The sequence below is a fragment of the Trachemys scripta genome, chromosome 1 (assembly GCF_013100865.1).
Source record: "Trachemys scripta elegans isolate TJP31775 chromosome 1, CAS_Tse_1.0, whole genome shotgun sequence".
In the NCBI taxonomy this organism is placed as follows: Eukaryota; Metazoa; Chordata; order Testudines; family Emydidae; genus Trachemys; species Trachemys scripta.
In genome coordinates this window covers 29492468-29514425 of record NC_048298.1, presented here as the reverse complement: position 1 = coordinate 29514425, position 21958 = coordinate 29492468, and the positions used below count along the sequence as shown (strand labels likewise).

General features: G+C 41.3%; 1 protein-coding gene across 2 annotated transcripts; it reads right to left on the bottom strand.

Annotated features, from left to right (window-relative positions):
• On the bottom strand, positions 1–21519 carry GTSE1 (G2 and S-phase expressed 1). Of its 2 annotated transcripts, XM_034767006.1 has the most exons (12): positions 21468–21519; positions 20062–20145; positions 14007–14064; positions 13321–13924; positions 11767–11916; positions 10453–10600; positions 8774–9151; positions 8456–8528; positions 7444–7695; positions 5765–5951; positions 4686–4820; positions 1–558 (listed from the first exon to the last, which is right to left on the bottom strand). In XM_034767006.1, exons 2-12 carry the CDS (start codon positions 20138–20140, stop codon positions 475–477), a joined length of 2148 nt encoding a protein of 715 aa, XP_034622897.1. In that variant the 5' UTR covers positions 20141–20145; positions 21468–21519; the 3' UTR covers positions 1–474. The 2 variants fall into 2 exon arrangements, with proteins under 2 accessions (XP_034622897.1, XP_034622905.1); XM_034767014.1 differs by lacking the exons at positions 7444–7695; positions 21468–21519 and having other exon boundaries at positions 20062–20140.
• Between the last annotated feature and the right edge of the window lie 439 nt (positions 21520–21958).

The window sequence follows — 21958 nt, the reverse complement described above, 5'->3', positions numbered from 1 at the left end:
TTTGTTGGCCCAAAAACATTTTATTTCCAGATGTCCTATAGTTTCATATGTATACAGGCCATTAAAATGCCTTAGATACAAAGATAACTACCACATTAGCTTTAATTTTCAGTTTAATTTTAGTACTTTAGATCATTTTATTTACTAGCAAACCTTTAGAAAAAGGTTACTCTTATGTATAATTAGTCTTAAAATAATTTTACTAAAGCAGACATACAGCACTTTTTTTTTTAAAAAACTACATGGATCTGCAACAATGCATGAAGACAGTCATGTTAATCAAGTGCTCCCAATTTGGATTTGCTGAACAGATTATTCTAGTTCCATTTTGTCAACACAAATTACATTCAAGTAGTACACTAAAGGGATTTTATTGCATGATATTCACTCCACACAGTCCTATTCAGATGGCTAATATATCAAAATTGCAGATGCTAGTCCCAAGATAAATTTTGGATTTAGCTAAGGTTTAGTTTAGAACTTCAGCAAAGGGGAATCCAGATTCTCTTTGTTCACTTCAGGACTCAGGGTGATAAGAGGAGAACTCAAATCTATTAGCTGAAAGACAGAAATGAAGTGACATAAGATTTAGCTAGTATCTTGGCCTGATAGTTACTCTACACATAGGACTATCAGGAACACAGGTAACTTCAGCTAGTTACCCTAATGCAGGGGTGGGCAAACTTTTTGTCCCGAGGGCTGCATTGGGTTTCAGAAAGTGTCTCCCCAAACAGCCAGGAGTGGCCCGGCCCCACCCCCTATCCAACCTCCCCTGCTTCTTGCTCCTGCCCCATCCAACCCCCTCTGTCCCCTGACCGCTCCTGACCCCCGCCCCTAACTGCCTCCCGACGCCCCATCCAACCCCCCACCCTTCTTCCTGACTGCCGCCCCTGGGACCTCTGCCCCATCCAACCACCCCTTCTACCTGACCGCTCCCAGAATCCCTGCCTCCATTCAACCCCTCCATTCCCTGCCCTCTGACCACTCCTGCCCCCAACCACCACCCCAAACCCCCCTGCCCTCTATCCAACCTCCCCACCTCCGCTCCCTGCCCCCTTACCATGCTGCCTGAAGCACCAGTGGCTGGCGGCGCAGCTGCACCAGGACAGGCAGCTGTGCCGCCTGGTAGGAGCCAGCTATGCACCCGCAGCACAGAACACCGGGTCAGGCCAGGCTCTGCAGCTGTACTGCCCCAGGAGCTCACAGCCCCACCACCCAGAGAGGGCACAGTGAGCTGAGGCTGCAGGGGAGGGGCCAGGGGCTAGCCTCCGGGGCCAGGAACTCAGGGGCTGGGGAGAACGGTTCTGCAGGCCGGATGTGGCCCGCAGGCTGTAGTTTGCCCACCTCTGCCCTAATGGTAGTGCAGTTAACTTCTAGAACATCAGCAGTACTATTAAGTCAAAGATCTTTTCTTCAAGTGCCTGAAGACAAATACCTACACCATACTTAATGTTCAATTTAGAGCCTCTCTACCCAACTGTAAAAGTTTATTAGCAGAACCCACATGCACCAGAGCCCCTTGTGCTATATAAAAGGAGACCTAGTCTCTGCCCCAAAGACTTAGACTAGCATTCCTTGGATCAATCAGGACTGAATTAGCTCCTAAAGGTTAAAAAAAAAAAAATCAAAAGCAAGTAAAATAGGTATGATGTCTAGTTTTCTTGCTACACTAAGGATTTATGCAAAATACCTGGGGACTGAGTCTTAGGGCTAAAATCCATTTGTGAATCAGTTGTTGTGACACTGAGCCGTGCAACACCCAGCATTTACGTGCTTAGAAGATTAAAAAAAAAAAATCACTGGGATTCAAAGCCAGAGTTAGGTACTCAGATTTCCTGTACAACAGAGGGAAAGGGGTGCCTAAAAATGGGATTCACAAAAGCCAGAATGGTAGGTCACCCCCCACCTCCACTAGCTGTTGGGAGATGCCAAAGAGAGACATGTGTTCTACCTGCCCCTCTTCCCTCCTCCTTCCCCCCATGATAGTTTGTATCCCAATGTTAACTCTTTTTACAAAACTATAATGGATTTTGTACAAAGTATGCCTTGTGAGGTATCATCTGAAAATTCATCATGTGTTGATCATTATTGTCCTGGTAAAATGTGTGGCAACACTGTATAGCGTTACTGAGACATATTCCAAGTTTAGACCAATTCCTCAAATACAAAAGGCAAACTGATGCCTGAGCCAGGTGTTAAAATAAAATGGACTAACATCTGATTAAGCGCCCATTCTTTGACAGGAAAAAGGATGTGAGCAAGAAATTTACATCTTGTCAAAAAAACAGCTGGAAGTTTCTGACTCCACAGACTTTCAGTCTCCTGAACCCCAGCTGGAGATGATTCTCAAAAGGAGGAAAAAGATAAAAATGGGGAACAAAACCCAAAGGATCTTTCTCCCTTCATCTCTACTCACAGCATCGACAACACTTGAAAAAGGTCAAAGGAAGCATCATTAGACTGTGAAGGGATCGTGGCTGAAAGATTTAGCTAGTAAGACTGCTAGAACATGTGGTGAGAAACCTTTTGCTTTGAATTCACTTAACAAGTTAAGTGTTATGTTTTAGTCATGTTTTACCTTCTATTTCTTTGTAACGAATTCTTTTATGCCTCATTACTTGTAATCACTTAAAATCTAGGTTTCCATAGTTAATAAACTTGTTTTATTGTTTTATCTAAACCAGTGTGTTTGGACTGAAGTGTTTGGCAAATTCCATTTGAGAGAACAAGATTTGTGCAAATGATCTTCTATTAATGAAATGACAGACTATATATGAGTTTGTATTGTCCAGAAGGGGCTGGGCAGTACAAGATGCACCTTTTGGGGGGAAATGCACATTTTGGGACTACGAGCTTTCTAGTGTTGCCCTGTAATGTAATTCCAGGGTGGCTGACTGTAGCACTCACACAGTATAGCTGGTAGTGATTTAATGATAACACGCTTTATGTGAGCAGACCAGGAGTGGTTGCTCTCACAGCAGAGCTGTGTAAAAGGCACTCCATGTTGGAGAACTGAGGGGGGACACAGCTATCCATTAGTCCAGATTGGACCATGGGGAATGTCACACACCCTGTTACATTTATTTTCTACAGTAGTTCCACTCTTAAAGAGTAATTGGGCCAGAGAGAGAGCACACATGCATGAGAAGGGCCCTATAGCTGGGTGGTTAGAGCAGTCACTGACGATATGCGAGACCCAAGTTCCAATCCCCCTGCTTCAATGATTGTTTATCCAAAATGACAGGTTTCAGAGTAGCAGCCACGTTAGTCTGTAAGGTGCCACAAGTACTCCTGTTCTTTTATCCAAAGTGAAACAGCTTCAACAGGAGAGACTGACATCAGAATATCTCACAGCCCAAAGGTTAGAGCATTCACCTGAGAAGTGGGAGACTCCTGTTTAGATGTACGGATTAAATGGATATAAAATCCCCTCATCCAGGCAGAAGGGGATACTTAAACTGGTAGGCTCCCACATCCTAGACGAGTACCCTAACCACTAGTCCTACTCTTAACTCAGGCTTTGCAGATCACAGTATTCCTGTGATTTTTCTAGACACTCATGTCTCTTTGTGGTTCTGGGCCTTACTTATTAGTAAAAATAAAAGCACCAGCACTTTCACTAGATATTTTTATCAAGTTGTTATTCCCTAAAAAGCACCATTTGTTTCAGGGAGTCACAGTAACAGATTTTGGTAATAGCTTACTCCCCTTACCTTTTAAAGTCATGGAATGACTACTTATTTAAGTCCTACACTCAATATGTGCAAATGTGCCTCGAAAACACTAGGAATATTGTCAGTGTGCACTACTACCATATCTGCTTTTCTATATTGGCTCCAGTGGAGGGAAAGCCAAGAGTCTCCACTGGCCTGCACATTAGTGACCAAGATACTTTTAAAGCCAAAGTCAAGCGTCAGCTGCTTTGACTTTTGAAGAGTGGTGACCACATCAGGAGTGATGGGCCATTTTACACAAACCTCCACATACCAAACTGGTCTGAATTGGTGCAGTTCTGAAAACCAGTGCTGAGGTTAGGGGTTTTGACAGACATGGTCTCACACCAGAGAAGAGTAGCAGGAACATACTCTAGCCTTATTGGGGTTCATGGCTAGTAAGCAGTGGTGTGCCTCAGAATTAATTTCTACAATATGAAAGCTCTGTATATGACTTCCTGACTGGCTGTGTCCATGGGCTGATTCTATCCAGTCCCTTGTACAACCTCATAAAATGTACTAAAAAAGTGTCATGACATGCCACTGCTACTAAGAGAAGTGTAGTGAGCCTGCACAGAGCTGTGTTTCCACAACAATAATTGATGCAGCTAGTTTTTTGACTTCCAAAAAACAGCACAGCAAGAATGGGCCATGCAAAGCTGAATAATTAAGATCCTTGATTCATGAACTGATGCTCATTCATAGCTGTGTTTTACAATAAAATGATCACTCACCTTAGAGATTGAAAGGGAAGAGACTGCAAGAAGAATCCATAAATTGGATTCATCTTAAATAAGAGTGTTGGATTAAATATGAGGTACTAGTGCTAAGCATATTTCATATACAATACATTGTTACAGGGGAGAAATAACTATTTCTACATACAAATTCATACAACCAAACAATTGTTTTTTGCACTATTTTTATGCATTTATGGAAACAAATGATTGAGATAAGATTGAGATACCTTACCTGTCCTACCACACTAGGTTTTAATGGAATAACTTTATTCACTTCCGGAGTATTAGAAAGGTCAATGAGAGGTCTGCTTTCACATTCCAAAGCAGCAATGGGAGTTTTATCTATTCCAATATCTACCAGCAAGACCTAGAAATAGTAAATAGTTTATTTTCCTCTGTTTATTGTGCTTCCTTCAGAAGAATGTAGGTAAGTCAGTTATTGACTTACAGGGAAAAGCCACAAAAAGCAACAAGCAATTCTTAGGTTTGTAGGTTATATGTAGACTATCCTAAAGGCAGCATAGCTTGGTGGATGAGGGGAGGATTAGTGTGCAGAGCAGAGGTGGTAAAGTATTATGTAAGTGCTAGAGAATATTTTTCAAATAGGATTGTTTCATATTTCAGTTTTTCAATTCAGTTTTAACCTTGTACCTACAACTGTGATCTGACGACATTTTAGCAAAGAAACAATTCTATAAGATGACAAGCTTTAGTCACACCTCTATCCAATTTGATTGTTATCCAGTATTTACATACATCAAACAAAATCCACAGCAAGCTTCCAGCATTCAGTAAACAGAATACCAGAGAAAATAACTACAGTTGAACTAACAATGAATAATTGTTAGTTTGGTCTATGACTGATATCTGCAAGCAAGTTGCTATTCCAGCAAATATGAGTTTAGACTTTTTTTTCTTATGGTTTGAACAGTTCTCTATAGACATTCAATACTGTCCAAAACCAGATATATTGCATAATTATTATTAGAATTACCCCACATTGTATTGTGTTTCATGATTGGATTCATAAATACACAAGGACTTTCCAGTGCAGATAACTGGGAGAGCAAATTTAAATTTGACCTGCAATTATTTGTGCAGGTGACGGAAATTAGTTTTCCAGGAACATTTATCCCAATGAAGAAATGTTGTTCAGTGGTATGATAAACAAACACTAGAGGGCACATATATGCCTAATCTAGATCACTTCAAAATTTGAGCAAGTTTTTAGTTAGTAGACAGCTCACATTTTCATGCAGTTCACTCAACGGCAGCTTTTACAAGAGGGAAAAATAGATTCAGTTTACCTACCTCATTAGTTTGTGCTCCTTCAGCTGGCTGTTTTTGTATTTCAGTCTCTTTTTGTATTTCATTCTGTGCTATTTCAGTAGTCTTTTCTGGTGAAAAGACAAGTGTAAGAGGTATCATAGGTGGAGGAGATAAGTCATCATCTTCAAATGATGACACTTGTGTTTTGGTGTCCTTTGCCTGTTTAGAACTGGGGGAAAGTAAAGTTGGCAAGTATTTAATATAATGCTTAATGAACATCTCTTAAAGGTTCATGTCATTTAGCTGCCCAACAAAAGCTAGAGTGCCATTTGATAGCTTTATTTTTCTCCATTTTGTGAATATAACGTCTTATTTATTCATTATCTAAAAGCATGCTAGGCATCTCACAGAACATAAAGACACTGTTCCTGCCCTGAGGAATTACAATTTAAATAGATTAAGTCAAAGTTGTCTACAGTGTAGAAGAAAAATGGGCAATCCATATTTGGTGAATAATTTTAGGATACCACATTTGAAAATTTTAGCTTAAGCTTATGCAAGACTGCTATATCAGAGAAGTGCCGGTACTGCATGTCACTGCACTGGTTCAGTCCAATCGCTGGTGAAGGGAAAAGTACAAAATTGGACAAATTGGAGGATTCCAAAGTTGCAAGCTTAACAATCTGTGGGATAGTGGAGTTGGGAAAGGGGAGGGTTTTGGGAAGAAAGAGCATTTTGCATTTGTAGTTTGAGGAAATAACTGAACATTTGAGACAGGCATGATGATGCTTGGCTTACACTGGAACAAGGTTTTATTTGGGCACAATGTGAAATATAAGGTTAGTTAAATTTTATTCTGGGGAACCAGCACCATGAAGCTGCCTTAAATACTAGTTTAAGCTGTGTATATATTTAGAGCTTGTGAAAAGATTTTGGGTTGACAGCTATGGAAGAGACTGCATCCCCTCCACAGAACAGGTACAGAATTGTGGTGGTGCTGCCCAGATTCCCCTTGGTACCTAGCCAGTCTCAACTATGGCATGGAAGACCACCTCATGGAGCAAGAATAGTTCAGTGTTAATTCAATCCTTGGCCTCTTTTAGGATGCCAGATTTTATAATGGTGACAGCATAAGATTGTTCAATACCTTAAAGTGAAAGTGCAACTTAAACAGAACTTAAAAATAATTCATTTGACTTAACTGCCTGTTTGCTTTCCTCATCTAGAAAGTATTGCCATGTTTAGATCCTGCATTATCTTTCATATAGCTGGAAGTATCATTGTGTGGGAACACAAAGTTACTTCTGCAGTCACTTTCTATTCAGTACATCAAGTAAGCTGGCTGAAAACAGCAGAATTCCTCAAATACAAGTTCTATGATGCACATAATTCAAGTTGATTCATAGGTGGTTTGAAGATGTGGTCAAGTGACAGATTAAGATGTGCTTATCGTCACTATTTTTACAAGAGTCTAACATTATCCCTTGGTTTAAGGATTCAGGCAAACCAAACCATGTTAGAGATTTATGCTGGAAAGAACTAACGAGTATAGCTGTGTTATTTTGCAAGTTACTTGGGCATGCGTCTACTCAACAGTAGATGAAATCTCTTACATGCTAGCATACGGCGTCTGAACATCTGGACAAAATCCTTCTCCCACTGAAGTCAACAGGAGTTTTAATAGACTTCAATAGGGCCATGTTACACCTGCGGTTTCTTACCCAGCTGCAAGAGTCTTTCTGGCGGACACACTGGAGATTTGACGAACAGACGTAAAATGTGGAGAGGAGACAGATCTTGGCAAAGTTTTAGGAGTCATTGCGGGAATTCCTGAGATACGACGACCGGCGGGAGTAGGCAGAGCAGAACGTTTTATACTGGCTGGAGTAATTAAAATGGACCTGGAACTAAGACAAGAGTTCTGCGAGGCCCCATCTTTGGAAGGTCTGACAGGAGTGCAAACAGCCACACCACTACAGGAAAACATGCAGCATACATTAACTGAAAGCTTCTAGAAACGTGTTACAACTTCTTTCTGAATACTAGTCAGACAACAGAAATAAACAACATAAGGCAGGCTTAAGAACACAAACAGTTATGCAAATGTTAGGATAACTAAACCTGAACATTAAAAATGGATTGCTGTATTATGTTGGAACTGGTCACATCCTCATAGATAAGGTTCAGTTAACAGATGTTTCAAACCTTCATTTTGTGAAAATTTCAGATTAATTTGAGACAGAAGAGGAAGCAGAGCACTCAGTGTAACAGAATCTTGAAGTGCACTTCTCTAGTGAACAGGTATTGTGTGAAAACAGCCCTCAATAGATTTGCTTCCTGAATATATTCAGACCTGACTTAAAAAAAAACAAAAAAAACAAAAAAAACCAACCCACCTCATTAGCACCGCAGAAATATCACTGCTATGTGAAAGCCGATTCTGTTCCCTTACACATCAGAATTGTCAATGAATTCCAGTTAGGTATTTATGTTACCCAATCCCAAGAAAGCCAAACTGACTTTCATATCCCAGGGTGAGTTTTAACATTTTTACTTGTGGAAGGGCAGAGTAATCTGGAAGTCACTATGAGAGTACAGAAATCTCACAATGTTATTTTCAAAGTAATTAGAACTGCACTTAGATTACATAGTTGCTTGATACAACACTCTTAAATGTAGGTATAGTTAAGAAAAACATGCAAGTGACCTGTTAAGTTCTAATTACAATGTTACCTTCCAAATGTGCCACAAGACAGTAATTGGATTGGCTCCATTATTTTTGATGCTGTATTTTCTGGTGATGAACCTAAGGGAAAAGAAAAATATTACTCTATGTTATTCCCTATTTGTTATAGTTGAAAACTAAACTAATATAGATAACACCTCAACTACAAGTCACATGATTCATTCCATCCCAACAGCTTTGGAACAATATACAAATAAAGACATATTTCACTCTCAATTAGCACATACTGTGAGGAGCATTCAAAGAAATGTTAAAATTAAAAGCCAAGTTAACACAAAAAACAGCCTTCCAAAATGTGTGCTTACCTCCACATCTCTTAGGGACCTTAATCTGATTTGAAGGTGTGATTATAACGTTAGCCTTGTCTTTTGGGCATGTATTTCCTTTTGCTGCACTTCCATCTTTGTTCTGCTGAAATATCTTCTGCAGATTAGGAACTGAGCTCAGTCTCTGAATTCCACTGGCTAGAGTTTGGGATTCTGTCACTGAAGCTGAAGACTTGGCTAAATTCCCAGCAGTAGATATTCTGGGAGTACTAACTGATCTCGTTTGCTTGCAGGACACATCAGAATGGACTGCCTGCACAGATGACATTCTGATAGGTCTAACCATAGCCAGTCTTTTTGTGCTAGATGAGGGTTTGGAGCTGCTCACAGAAATTTTTGAAGAGACGTTTGATTTAGCTGAAAGATAGAAATCTCATATTTATACTTCTGAATTGCTAGTTGTTTTTCCCTCAACTGGTTACAAGGTACATCTAACTATTTACAAGAGAGTCTAAGTTTACTCAAGTGCAGCTGAAGATATGAAAACATTATGCAATGATTTGTGATAGGTGTTCAAGCATCTGAACTATGCAGTTGTTACAATGTAAAGGTTTCAGATTTTTCCACTTTTTAGCCACTAGTTTTGAAATCCTAGAAGAGCAAAAACCGTAGGAAACGTCTACGAAGTGGTTATTTGTCTTTGATGCTGCAGAAAAGCCTCCTTGACATGATTCAGTCTATCAGCTTCCAGGTCAAATGAAACAAGAGTAAGGTATTTTGAGACGCACTTAAATATGCCTTCTTTATAGATATATTTAAGCATAACTTGTATTTTCAATATAGTTGCCCCAGCTACCTGAAATACATATGTTAAGGGACATTCAATGAAGTCTCCTTACCTGTGCTAGTTAAGAGTATTTAAAAGTTGTCATTTAAAAAAAAAAAAAAAAAAAAAAGTTTCAATATTCTACTTACTCACTTAAAATCTTAGTTTTTCAATTAGACTAATTGGATTTGCTAGACAGTTTCTAGTCATTTGCATTAAGTATTTCCAAGACATGTGCTACTAAACTTTTTCCCCTTGAATTGAAGTTTTATTAAACTTATTAAGCTGTGTCCTCCAATAGCAGTCTTGCATTATACTTCCTGATAGTGACTTCCTTATTATCTATACCTGAGGTTCCCAAACTTGGTTCGCTGCTTGTTCAGGGTAAGCCCCTGGCAGGCCACGAGACGCTTTGTTTACCTGAGCGTCCGCAGGTACGGCTGCTTGCAGCTCCCAGTGGGCATTCCCAGATTTTAGAATCAAAGTGCTAGAAGTCAAGAACTTGAACTAACTACCACACTGTCAGCCTACATGAAGTTTTATTCACCTGTTCTCAACACCAAAGAGACAAGGGGCTGAGATAATATCTTTTATTGGACCAACTTCTGTTGGTAGAAGGTACGCAGAGCTCTATGTACCTTGAAAAGCTACCGAAAGCTTGTACCTTCTTGGTCCAATGAAAGATATTACCTCACCTACCTTGCCTTTCATATCCTGGGAACAATACAGCAACAACACTCCAAACTCCACCCCAAAGACAGCCTAGTGTTCTGAATCGGCAAGAAATACAGATTGCCCCAAACACATTTTGGAACCTGCAAGTCAAAAACACCCCATTAGTTATTTTAAGTTTAAAGTGATTTGCATGCTGCATCTCTATGCTAATTATTACCATTTCCCCCTATGGGAGAGACAGACAAACTTGAATTCAAACTGGAGTTCATGCTGGAAATGGATGACGACGATGAAGATGAGGTGTTCTTTCTTAGAGGACCATTAGCAGCACTAGGAGGTTTTAACTGCGTCTTCCTTAACCCAAACTGTGAATAAAGAAGTCTAATTTATTTAACTGTCCAAAAGACATTAAACAAGCACAAAAACATTTTCATTTGTTAGATTTCTACATCATTATGCATCACTGTTCTCTGGGTTCGTTTGTCCCAGGGACAAATTCTATAATCCTGTTTTAAAATGTTTAAGTTAAGTAAAAAGCAGACTGCTGGGAAGCAAAAAAAATATATATATATATATAATAAAAATGTAATTATACATTTGTTTGGTACCTAAGTTCTTATGTAGAACTGGAATAGGATACGTCTCAGAAATTGATTGTTAGCCCGATGGTGTTCCCTCCCCGCCCCCAGCTCAAGTATATCTTTAAGATGGATTCTAAGTATATAGAAATGAAGATTAATGGGACAGTACATTGGAGTGCTATTTTTGAAGTGATAAGCATCTTTCCCTGCCTCACATCCAATATCCCATGTTATTTCAATTCTTTTCTTAGGGAAAGTGATTGAGCAAGTTTGACTGTTATAACTAAGACTATTCTATTAGGGTCAGATCTGGTGATTTGACTATATCCACTGCCAAGAGATCAAGCCCCTCGGGGCAGGAGGGGCAAGGGGAAGAGGAAACAGTATAGGCAATATTAAGTGGCTTGCAACGTTGTACAAGTTTTAACAAAATTGAGACAGAAACTATATTCCACAGGTTAGACACATTCTTGGTAGACATGAGTACTTAAATTGTAGTGCTATGGTTCCTAGAATTTGGCTTCTGATGTAACTAGAGTCACTGCTATTCTGCTTCCATGCTAGAAAAATGACAATCTTTCCAAGTAACACAATAGGTGACCATGAAGAGTAAAGGCTTTAATCCACAAGCCTCCTATGAGGTCTATTATCTGCATTTCCCTGCCCCTTAATATTACATACTACATTTCATATTAACACAATATCTAACTATCTGTTGATGCACTAAGAACAATTCTCTGTTACAAATGTAGGAAAAATACTTCATGTATAACTTAGCCACCCAAGAATTGCAATTGTAGAATAGAAACTTTACCTTGAATTCATTATAAGACAAGACTATGACATTAAATCTAAGTCAGAAAGTTTGTCGTCTCCATTTTTATATAAGTAAGAGGACCAACACTCTAAGAACATATTCACTCTGCAGCCGTATTAACACTTGCCATTACCTTGCTTTGAGAAGGAAGAACTCGCTTGTCTTGTAATGATGAGCTCCCACTGAATGACGAGTCACATACATCTGAAGCAACACTGGATTTGTCAGAGAGTAGATCTTCAGATGACCCCAGGCTGTTCAAATGTTTTTTCCCTGGTTTTGGCTGCAAGATTAACATTTTAAATTTATTTGAAAGCTATTACAATTTCAGTAGCTCCAAAGATTTTGCATGAGCTGATTTATTCAGTAACCATATTTTTTATACCAGCCAACAGAAAAGCATATTGCATCTACCGAATATGTAGATTGCTAGACATTAAAAATTCCAAGTTCTCAACTTATTTAGACTTTATTAGACTTTAAAGTTGTTAAATCCAGCATAGACTATGTTCGCATTTATTGAAATTGGCTTTAAGTCAGATAAATCAACATAAGGCGATCACCTCTGCAGCAAGTTAGTCTCTATGAGATTCTTTCAGCACATGTTACTCCCTAGACACCGCAGTGGCTGTTACCTATTTTAAGAAAAGGTAGGTCCCACATTTGTAAGCATAAATGTAATGCACACACAGACTCTTCTTTCCAATAGCCCAGAGGAGATTCTTCCCTAGTTGACACCAAAAGCTAGACATGAAAGTTTTAGACTGCACAGCTCACAAGTCTATTCCAGTTAGCATCTGAGAGGGCCACATGACCAGCAACACGATCAAAGCTATGGGATAGGAGACAAAGAGGAAGCGAGCAGATTATAGAAGCTCTCTCGCTCCCTTGCCTATGGCAAAAATTCCTCACCCTCCTGCTCAGGACTAAGGAGCCAACATCCTCCTCCTCAGTAGTGCACATGGAGAGAAGGAGTATCTTGCTAGTTGCATAGACTTAGCTATGAAGGGGAAGGAACAGAAGGACGGGAGAGAAAAAACAACCTGGACAGGGCTTATGTACATGAGAGATGATTAACGCAACTACCACTTCCCCTAGTGTATCTGGGCAGTGTTTCAATGTAGTGCTGCATAGCTGGGTTCTCCTCAATCTTACATAGTTGGCTAATCATGCTCTAGATAGGGTGTGTACCGAGACTAGAAAGTGTTATTACTGCTGTATCTCCAGAGCTGTGCCTATTACTGTCAATTTTGAAGAGAGCTTAATATAAGTAAAGAGCCTGTTGGCATCTAAATCACCAAAAGACAGCAATAATTTTACCAGAGGGATGACAAAGTAAGTATTAAATACTTACATAGAAGTCAGGAACATCAAGCATTAATAAATGTAAAAACTCAAATTCGGTCAATTAAAAAAAACAACATGACTTTTCTGCAGTTCTAGCCACTATTTTAATAACTATTACTTCACTAGCATTGGTATAACAAGTTAAAATATGCCTTCAGTTTACCTTGTGCATTTACCAGCTCTTTGTGTCAAGTCAGTTTCCTATTTGAGATTCTCTCAAACAATGGAGAGATGCATTAAAAGAGAAAGTTGTTAAACAAAAGCTTGCAAATTTAAACAGTCCCTTATCTCAACCATGTTTTTTATTGAGTATTAAGTTATCCAGAAGAAAATTCTTTACCTTTTCTACTGTCAGTTGATGGCTTTTTCCAAGAGCAGATGAAGCCTTTGTGTGCAATTTGCTTATTGCCTTTTTATTTTTTTCATCACTTTGCTGTTCTCGGGCTAGAGGTGAAACAGACATTTTAGGAAATTTATGGATTTTAATTGGACTAGATGTGTTTGGAGGAGTTTTGTCAACTGCAGTCACAGGTAAATCTAAACGCTTCTGAAAGGAAGGTGGCAGTTGACAAATTGGGCTGTCCCACACACAGTACGTCTCCCTTTTAATAGCCCTGGGGCTTTTTTCTATGTTTCCTTTTTGAAAGATTTTTAGTTTTGACTTGGATGCTTGCACAAATTTTTCTATAACCTTGGGTTTTGGTCCTTCTGATTGGGTGACTTTGTTCTGTTCATTTTTGTTGCCACTTTCTAACTGCAGTGCTAACAAGTGAGCTTCTTTAAAAATTTCTACAAATTTCTCTCCAGTAAGAGGACTCCACACAAGCTTATCATCAGGGGTTTGAGAGATCTTTTCTTCAGCATCTTTAGTTGCTTCAATACTGACAGCAACACATTTTTCTTTATGTCCAAGAGGTCCAACAAAAACTTCATCTTCATTTCCACTGTAAGACAGACAAGACAATCAAGATATTGTAAAATCCTTTGCACTTCAAATATGTACTTGCTCTTAAACACTTAGCTTACCTTGCAGGAGACAGTGAAAGGTCAAAATCAAATTTTTCATCAGTTAGAAGGGGAAAGTCTGAAAGTATAACAATCTCATTAATTGTGACTATCGCTGTAGTTACGGGATTTATACAATTTGCATTGCAGTATATTTCTAACAACACTGCCAGTTGGCATTAGCTTTAACAACTTTAACCTTAGTTATTTCTAATTTTATTTTAAGTAGTTACTTGATCTTCATTAAGTTCACACCCCAATTATAGTCATTCCAAACACATTGCCAAGATGTCTTTAAAATTAACTGTGACAATAGTTCAAGTTATTAGGTCAGATAATTAAAAATAACCACACGTCTTTCTGAACATGTTTAATTGTTTCAAGTAACACTTAACATTATTAAAACTGAAAGATTAGAAAAATATCTTAGTTTTAGTATGCATTTGACAGCACTTTGTGCATAGCCAGTGCTCTTATTTCAGTAGAAAGTTTGTTTGTGGAACAGTCACACAGCAACAGGGAAGAGAAACATTTAAAATCAGAAGAAGGTTGTAAAAGCAAAAACATTGAGAGCCCATGGAGAAAGTGACCAAGGCTACTTTTAACACTGAGATGGAACAGATGTCAAGATGACCGTCAGAAAATATTCAGCTTAAGGGTGGTTTCTTTATCACCCATTCCTTTTGCATTGCACTCAACTGAAACAATTAAAATAAGCTACTAAATTTCACCCTAGAAGAAGTTTGCAGTTGAAGAGAGGATGTTATTGAGTTTAGAGGCAGCAGAAAGATGCAGGAAAGTGAGAAAGCTATTTTAATCAGAGCAGTTTTGGTGAAGTGGGAAAGCACCAGACTGGAAGGGGTCAGAGCTGGAAGAGAAATAGAAGGGTGAAATGTAAACCCGTTGTCAAATGTTTAAAAGGCAAAGGAGATGAGGGGAAATGAGATACAGTAGTAACTAGGAAAACTAGGACAGACCTCCACCCTCCCAGCAAGAGAAGTATAAGAGGACTTGTCTGAATAAGGCACAGAACAAATCAGAGGACAGTAGTTAGGTGAAAATAAGGGAATGAGAAGGCCTGTCTGGAACTGAAAGGCAGCAGAAGGGAGATCTAACTGGGATACGGAATAAAAGGAGAGGGTAAGGAGGGGACCGAGTGGATCCCAGGCAAAAAGAAAGTTCCTAATGGAGGGTGTCAGTTTTGTCTGTAGGCCAGATCTGAGATTAGGGATGTGGGCTTCAAGTGGCGGGGTGGGTGTCAAACATTCAGAAGAGATGTCAAGAGTTGAGGCACTTAGACTATGGTGACACTTAGACATAGTAACGGTGAGTGTCACCACATTAACTTTTAGACACCTAGAAAAATCACTGGGATTCACAAAGTCCAAGTTATATGCTCAGGCTTCCTATACAATGAATGGAGGGAGATAGTTGATTATTTATCCAGAGGAGCTTCAACAGGAGAGACTGAGGGAGCCCCTCAACAGAATATTCTATAGCCTAGGGCAGGGGTCAGCAACCTTTCAGAAGTGGTGTGCCAAGTCTTCATTTATTCACTCTAATTTAAGGTTTTGCGTGCCAGTAATACATTTAAATGTTTTTAGAAGGTCTCTCTCTATAATATATAACTAAACTACTGTTGTATGTAAAGTAAATAAGGTTTTTAAAACGTTTAAGAAGCTTCATTTAAAAATTAAATTAAAATGCAGATCTTATCAGTTTAGTGTGATCCTTGCCCTTACTTTTCCTTGCTGAGTTTTCCAATGTCGGGCATGTATTTGGATACTTTAAGTTGTACACAGGCTTCTGAATGATCAGTTGTTAACCGGCTCTGAGAGGGACAGAGGACAGATTTCATGTCTGAAAACACCTGTCCATACAGGTATATGTGGATCCAAATGCTGAAAGCATTGCAAACGCAATTTTCTTCGAACAGTTAAATTTCACTGGCAGGGATGTGCAGAAGGTCAGAATAGAGGCGCCATGATCTCTCTCAGTAGCTTTAAGTACATTCCGCAGATCTCCAAACTTTGATGCCCACAATTCTGAGCTTTTTAACCAAATGAGCTGCATTTCAAAATCTTCAACATCCATCCACTGAAATACAGACAAATCCAAGTCGCTTTCATTGAACTTTTCAGATGTAATTAGAAAAGAAAGCACTGGGCCAAATCACTGGAAATCTTGAAATCTGTCAGAAAATTCTGATTCCAGTACTTGCATGTACATTCCAATCTCATCAACACTGACAGTGCAACGTGTCGATAGCTCTTTTATGTGTTGGAAGTAGCAGAAAATCAAAGTTTAAATATCCCGAGAAAAACTGCTAGTTTTATAACAAATGCCTTCCAGGTTTCATAAAGATCCAGAACCATTTGCCCTGCACCCTGGAGACAGAGGTTGAATTCATTTAGGTGACCAGTGATGTCAGTTAGAAACATGAGCTTACATAGCCATTTGTCATCATCCAGTTCGGGGTAGTTTTGTCCTTTTTCTGACAAAAAGGCCTTGATTGCATCAAAACAGTTTACAAAGTGCACCAAAACCTTGCCACAACTTAGCCACCAAATGTTGCTGTGAAGTGGAATGTCATTATAAGCACTGTCCATCTCTTTCTAGCAGTGCTTGAAACTGTCTGTGAGTCAAAGCAGATCAAGCAACAAGGACATTCACAATTTGCACCACTGTATTCATCACATTATTAAGCTCTGAATTAGATACAGGTTTTCTTGATGGATGATACAGTGAAATTTGACTGTTGGGAAGCCAATTTGATCTTCAAGTAACTTTACAAATCCCTTCTGTTTTCCGACCATGAGAGGAGCACCATCTGTTGTCACAGAAAAATATTTTTCTGATGTCAACTTCTTGTTCTTCAAAAGGGTTTACAAAAGTTTCCGCTATATCTTCCCCCTTTGTTGTGCCATACAAGGGTTTTAGGCAACAAAGTTTCTCTTGGATTTCATCAGAAGCACAATATCTTGCAACAACTGCCAAACATGTAATGTCATTTATATCCACGCTCTCATCAACTCCAATGCTAAATGCTGCTGTGTCTTTTAATGCAGTCGTCTGCTTTTCGTTAATGTTTTCTGCCATTTTGCTTACACGTCTCTCAACAGTTCTGGCAGAGACAGGCAGTTCTTTTATTCTAGATACACATCTTTATTTGGCAAATCATTGAACAAAACCTCTGAACTGCTGAGAAAAAATTCTTTTATATATTCCCCATCTGTAAATGGCTTTCCGTTTTTTTGCAATGTACTGTGCAGTCTTGTAACTTCCTTCAGTGGCTTGATTTTTACTTACACTTAAGCATTTAAAAAACACTGCTTTGCTTCTTTATCCTGCTACTGCCTTTTTGATCAATTCAGTCTTGTCTGTTTCGTCAAGAAAGGTTTTCTCGTGCTTCGTTTGAAAATGTCGAACACTTGATGTGCGACAAACAACACTTTCACAACAGAAAGTACAAACAGCAGGGTCCTTCTTTTGAATAAATCCAAACGTGTCTGTCCAAGAAGGCTGAAATGAACAGACATCTAACTTTGCTTTCTTAGGAGCTGACATTTTGTCAAATGTACCCCTCAACTTATAGTGGGGGGAAAAAATCGCGACAGACGGCATGCACGACGTCAAATGCAGTGCACTGTTCATGTGATGTGATAGTGATGTAAGCAGCAAATCAGGACTTAAAAATATCTCAGTACAATGGCTCTGGAACAATTTTTAAGGTGGGGGTGCTGAGCTGCATACCCTCTTGCCCCTTTCTGCACCCCTCACTGCCCCAGGCTGCAGCCAGTGGTCCACAACTGGGGGCAGCTGCAGAGCCTCAGGCCGAGGCCAGGAGCAGAGCCCCCAGGACCGGTGGCCGGGACTGGCAGCGGGTTGAGTGGAGCCGGGACCCCAGGTGAAAGGGGGCCAGCGGTAGGACCCCAGGCCGACAGCAGAGCCCCTGGGACTGGTGGCCAGGATCCGGGCACTGAGAGTGCCACTCAAAATCATCTCGTGTGCCACCTTTGGTTGCTGACCCCTGGCCTAGGGCACTCACCTGAGAGGTGGCAGATCCCTGTTCAAATCCCCTCTCCCCATCAGGTAGAGGGAATGACTTGAACTGTGGATCTCCCACCTCCTAACCCCTGGGCTAAGAGTTACAAGGGAGGTCTTCCTCCACTCCATTTTGTGTGAACTCATCCATGAGGACGTAATCTGGTAGGCAAGCTCTGAGACTACTTATTGGATTTGGCCCTGCAGGTGAGTTAGGCGAAAGAATGCCTATCTTCCTCCAGATTAGTGCATTGCATTGCAACTTAAGCATCTGGTTGCCTGGAGTGAGGTTGCAGTGCACTTGCTGAGAGGCAGAAAAACAGGCTCTTAGGGAACTTTTACTGGAAAAAAAAAAAAAAAAATGAACTCACTTGGCACTGACAAGCACCTAAAAGGTTTGGGGGCAGCTGAGCAGGGGTTCTGTGAATCCAATTGGGGCCTGATTCTGGGATTTAGGTGCCAAAAGTGGCAGTTAGGCAGCTAAGTGCTTTTGTGAATCTAGCCCTTAGACACTAAAGTGGTAAGTGCCAAAGATAGAGGCATGGGAATCTGAATAGGAGTAGTAGCAACCTCTGGCGAAGGATGGTGTGTGGCAAGAGAGAATAAGCACTGAATTGAGGGAGACAGTTAATTATTAATCCACAGCAGAGGAGCTTTAACAGGAGAGATTGAGGAAGCTGCATAACGGTGTGACTTTCCCCAGTCATCCAATGGAACATGTGCAGGAACAAAAGGACACAGTTGAAGGGGTTAGAAAGACCCATGGGAATGACAAGTACCGTATATACTCGTTCATTAGCCCGTTCGTTTATAAGCCAACCCCCAAAAATGGATAGGTAAAAATAGCAAAAACTGTATGACCCTTTCATAAGCCAACCCTATATTTTAGGGGTTGGAAAACTTTGGCTCCCAGCCCATCAGGGTAAGCCGCTGGCGGGTTGGGACGTTTTATTTACCTGGAGCATCTGCAGGCATGGAGCCCCTCAGCTCCCTGTGGCTGTGGTTCGGCTGGGTTCTGCGGCCACAGGGAGCTGAGGGGCTCCATGCCTGGAGATGCTCCAGGTAAATAAAATGACAATGTATTAGATATTCAATTAAATGATTCCATAGAGTTTAAAATCATCAAATTTTGGTGTAGACCCGTTTATAAGCCGACCCCCATTCTTTGATGCGTCATTTTTTTACCAAAAATATTGTTCTTATGAACAAGTATATACAGTATCAGAGGGGTAGCCGAGTTAGTCTGAATCTGTAAAAAGCAACAGAGGGTCCTGTAGCTTGCATCTGAAGAAGTGAGGTTCTTACCCACGAAAGCTTATGCTCCCAATACTTCTGTTAGTCTCAAAGGTGCCACAGGACCCTCTGTTGCTTTTTATATACAGTATGTCAAGCATCAGGTATTTACATCAGTTAACAAGGAAGTTAAACTGATGGATGACAAACTCTGGGATATGGAAAGAAGAAATTGTTAGAGCAGACTTCAGAGTAGAAAAAGGAGGGAGATTAGAAAGCCCTAAATGCCGCCATCACCACATGTTGCAGAGGCTACCAGTGGTTCAAAGAACTCTTATAGAGCTCTGCAGTAAATCACTAAGATCTAAGTAGTGGGAAACAGCAGGTTATGGAACAGATGTGACAGAATCACTGATTTAAATAATCAGAACATGTGGGGTACATCTGCACTGTAGTTGGAGGTAGAATTTCCAGCTCAGGTTGACATACATGCTCTATCTTTGATCAAGCTAGCATGCTACAAACATTAGTGTTGCCATAGCTAAATAGCCCAAGTACAATCCCGTCCAAGACCGTAAGTATGTATTTGGGCAGCTAGCCTGTTCTGCTGCCTGCACTACTGTGACTACACTCCTATTTTTAGCCTATTAGCTCATTCAAATCCTGCGTGTGTATGTCTACCTGAGCTAGAAATTGCACCCCCAACTGCAGCGTAGCTGTATCTTAGAAAGTAGCTTAGGCTTGTATATCCCTTACTAAAAGTTATAATAAAATAATTAAACAATAGTTTTCCACCTACCACTGTTCTTGCAAACATCCAGTTTTTCTTCAGTCATATCACTTGACCAGCCTACTGACATTTCCTTTCCTTCCTCCATAGCGTCTGCAAAATAAGAGAGTTCAAAAAGGTTCACAAAAATTTAATTTTGCAGGCATGTTTTGAAGTACAGGAATCAAGTTGTTGACAAGGTTTGCATTTAGGGAATCACATGTAGTGCAGTTCAATGAAGTGCAAACTCTGAAATCCGTAATTTCAAATAGCTGGATTAACTTCAGCAATAGCCCTGCAAATGACTGCAAGGTTCAGAAATTCTACAAATCTCAAGTCTCCCTTCTTGTCAAATGAGATAGTGCTGAAGAACTTACAAATATAGTGGCGGGGACTCTGTAAAACAAAGCTCCAAGCCCAGCACACAGATGAGAGTTCATGGAGTTCTGCAATGTTACACCTAAGCAATTTGATCTCCAGTACAGAAATGCAGGTTTAAACTATTCATGTAATCTAAGTTAGTGTGACCATACCTCCCACTTTGACCAGGAGAGTCTCTTTTTTAAGCCCAACTTGATGAGTTGGCAAGAGTAAACAGGACATGCAGGGGGACAAGCGGTTCGGACCAGCCCAGGGGATGGGGACTCAGGCAAGCGGCTTGGGCCAGCTCCGCACAGTGTCCCCTTTCCCTTTGGGAACTATCTAAGTAGCTTCTGTGGGCTACCTAGATAGATATTTGTACTAAGTACCATGGTACTTATACATTGTCTTTTTTAAAAACATGTCTTAGTGAAAACTAAAGCAAGTGAGCCTCTGCACAGTAAAGATTAAACAGGGTCCATCGTATAGAAGATAGGTGCACTCCTTTAATTCATGGAAAGAAAAGCAGCAAATGTATCTCTCAGGTAAGCAAAGTTAGAATTGTCCCCCCAGCTTAGCAGAATTTAAACACTGGTTAGGGTTCGGTTATAAGTTGTTTTCTGAGGAAACTGTAGAGATTATGTGGCTAAGGCAAACAGTGCCTTAAACTCCCTCCTCTCTACTAGCTCGCAGCTCAGTCTGCGTATTAAGTCCCCATCCACTCGCCCCGCCTGGGGGGAGGCGGCCTGCCCTCGAGCCGCTCCTTCACCCCACGGCGGAGGGGGCCGCCGCGCCTTCAACCCGCTCCGGGGACCCCCCTCCCGCTCCTTGACCCCACCCGGAGGCCCCCCCCCCACTTTGCCCCTTCACCGCCGGTCACCCGCCGCAGCTGCCTCACTCCCCAGTCCGCCGCGTCAACCCACCCAGGGCCTCCCCACTGCCCCCGACAGGCCACCTGGCCACCCTCACCCTCACCCCCGGCTCTAGCCCTCCGGCCGCACCGTGCACCCCTAGGCCCGCTGGCGACCCCCGCTCCTTTAAAAGGGAAGCGGCGCGCAGCAGCACATTTGAATTACTCGCGGCCAAGCGCACGTAGAACTGTCACAGATCGAGCTTCCTCATTGGTAGGTTTAAACGAGGTCACAGCCTCGTGACCCTGGGCTGACGGCGTTCGGGTGGCGCGAGAACCCAATGCATGGTGGGACTCGTAGTTCAGGAGGGATGACTCTGCTGAGGCGCAGCGTCCCTGGCCCTGGTTTGCTCCAGGCTCCCCGGGGGTCCCTCGGTCCCTGCCCCAGCCAGCACCAGAGTGAGGCTCTCGCCGCCGTTACCCTCCACTCACGGCCTGGGCCGGCCCCAAGTCGGCGTACGGCGCGCCTGCCTGGCAGGCCTGCGCCAAGTCGAGGCTGTCATGAGAGCCAGCCTCTGTTCGTCTCATGTCGCAACGGTCTTCCAACCAGACCAGAGCGGGGCTCCTGCAGGTACACTTCGGCCTCGTGCCCTGAGGGCCTCGCTGACCCCACCCCCGGGTCCGCCCGCCCAGCGTGGGGACACACAGTCTGCGGGT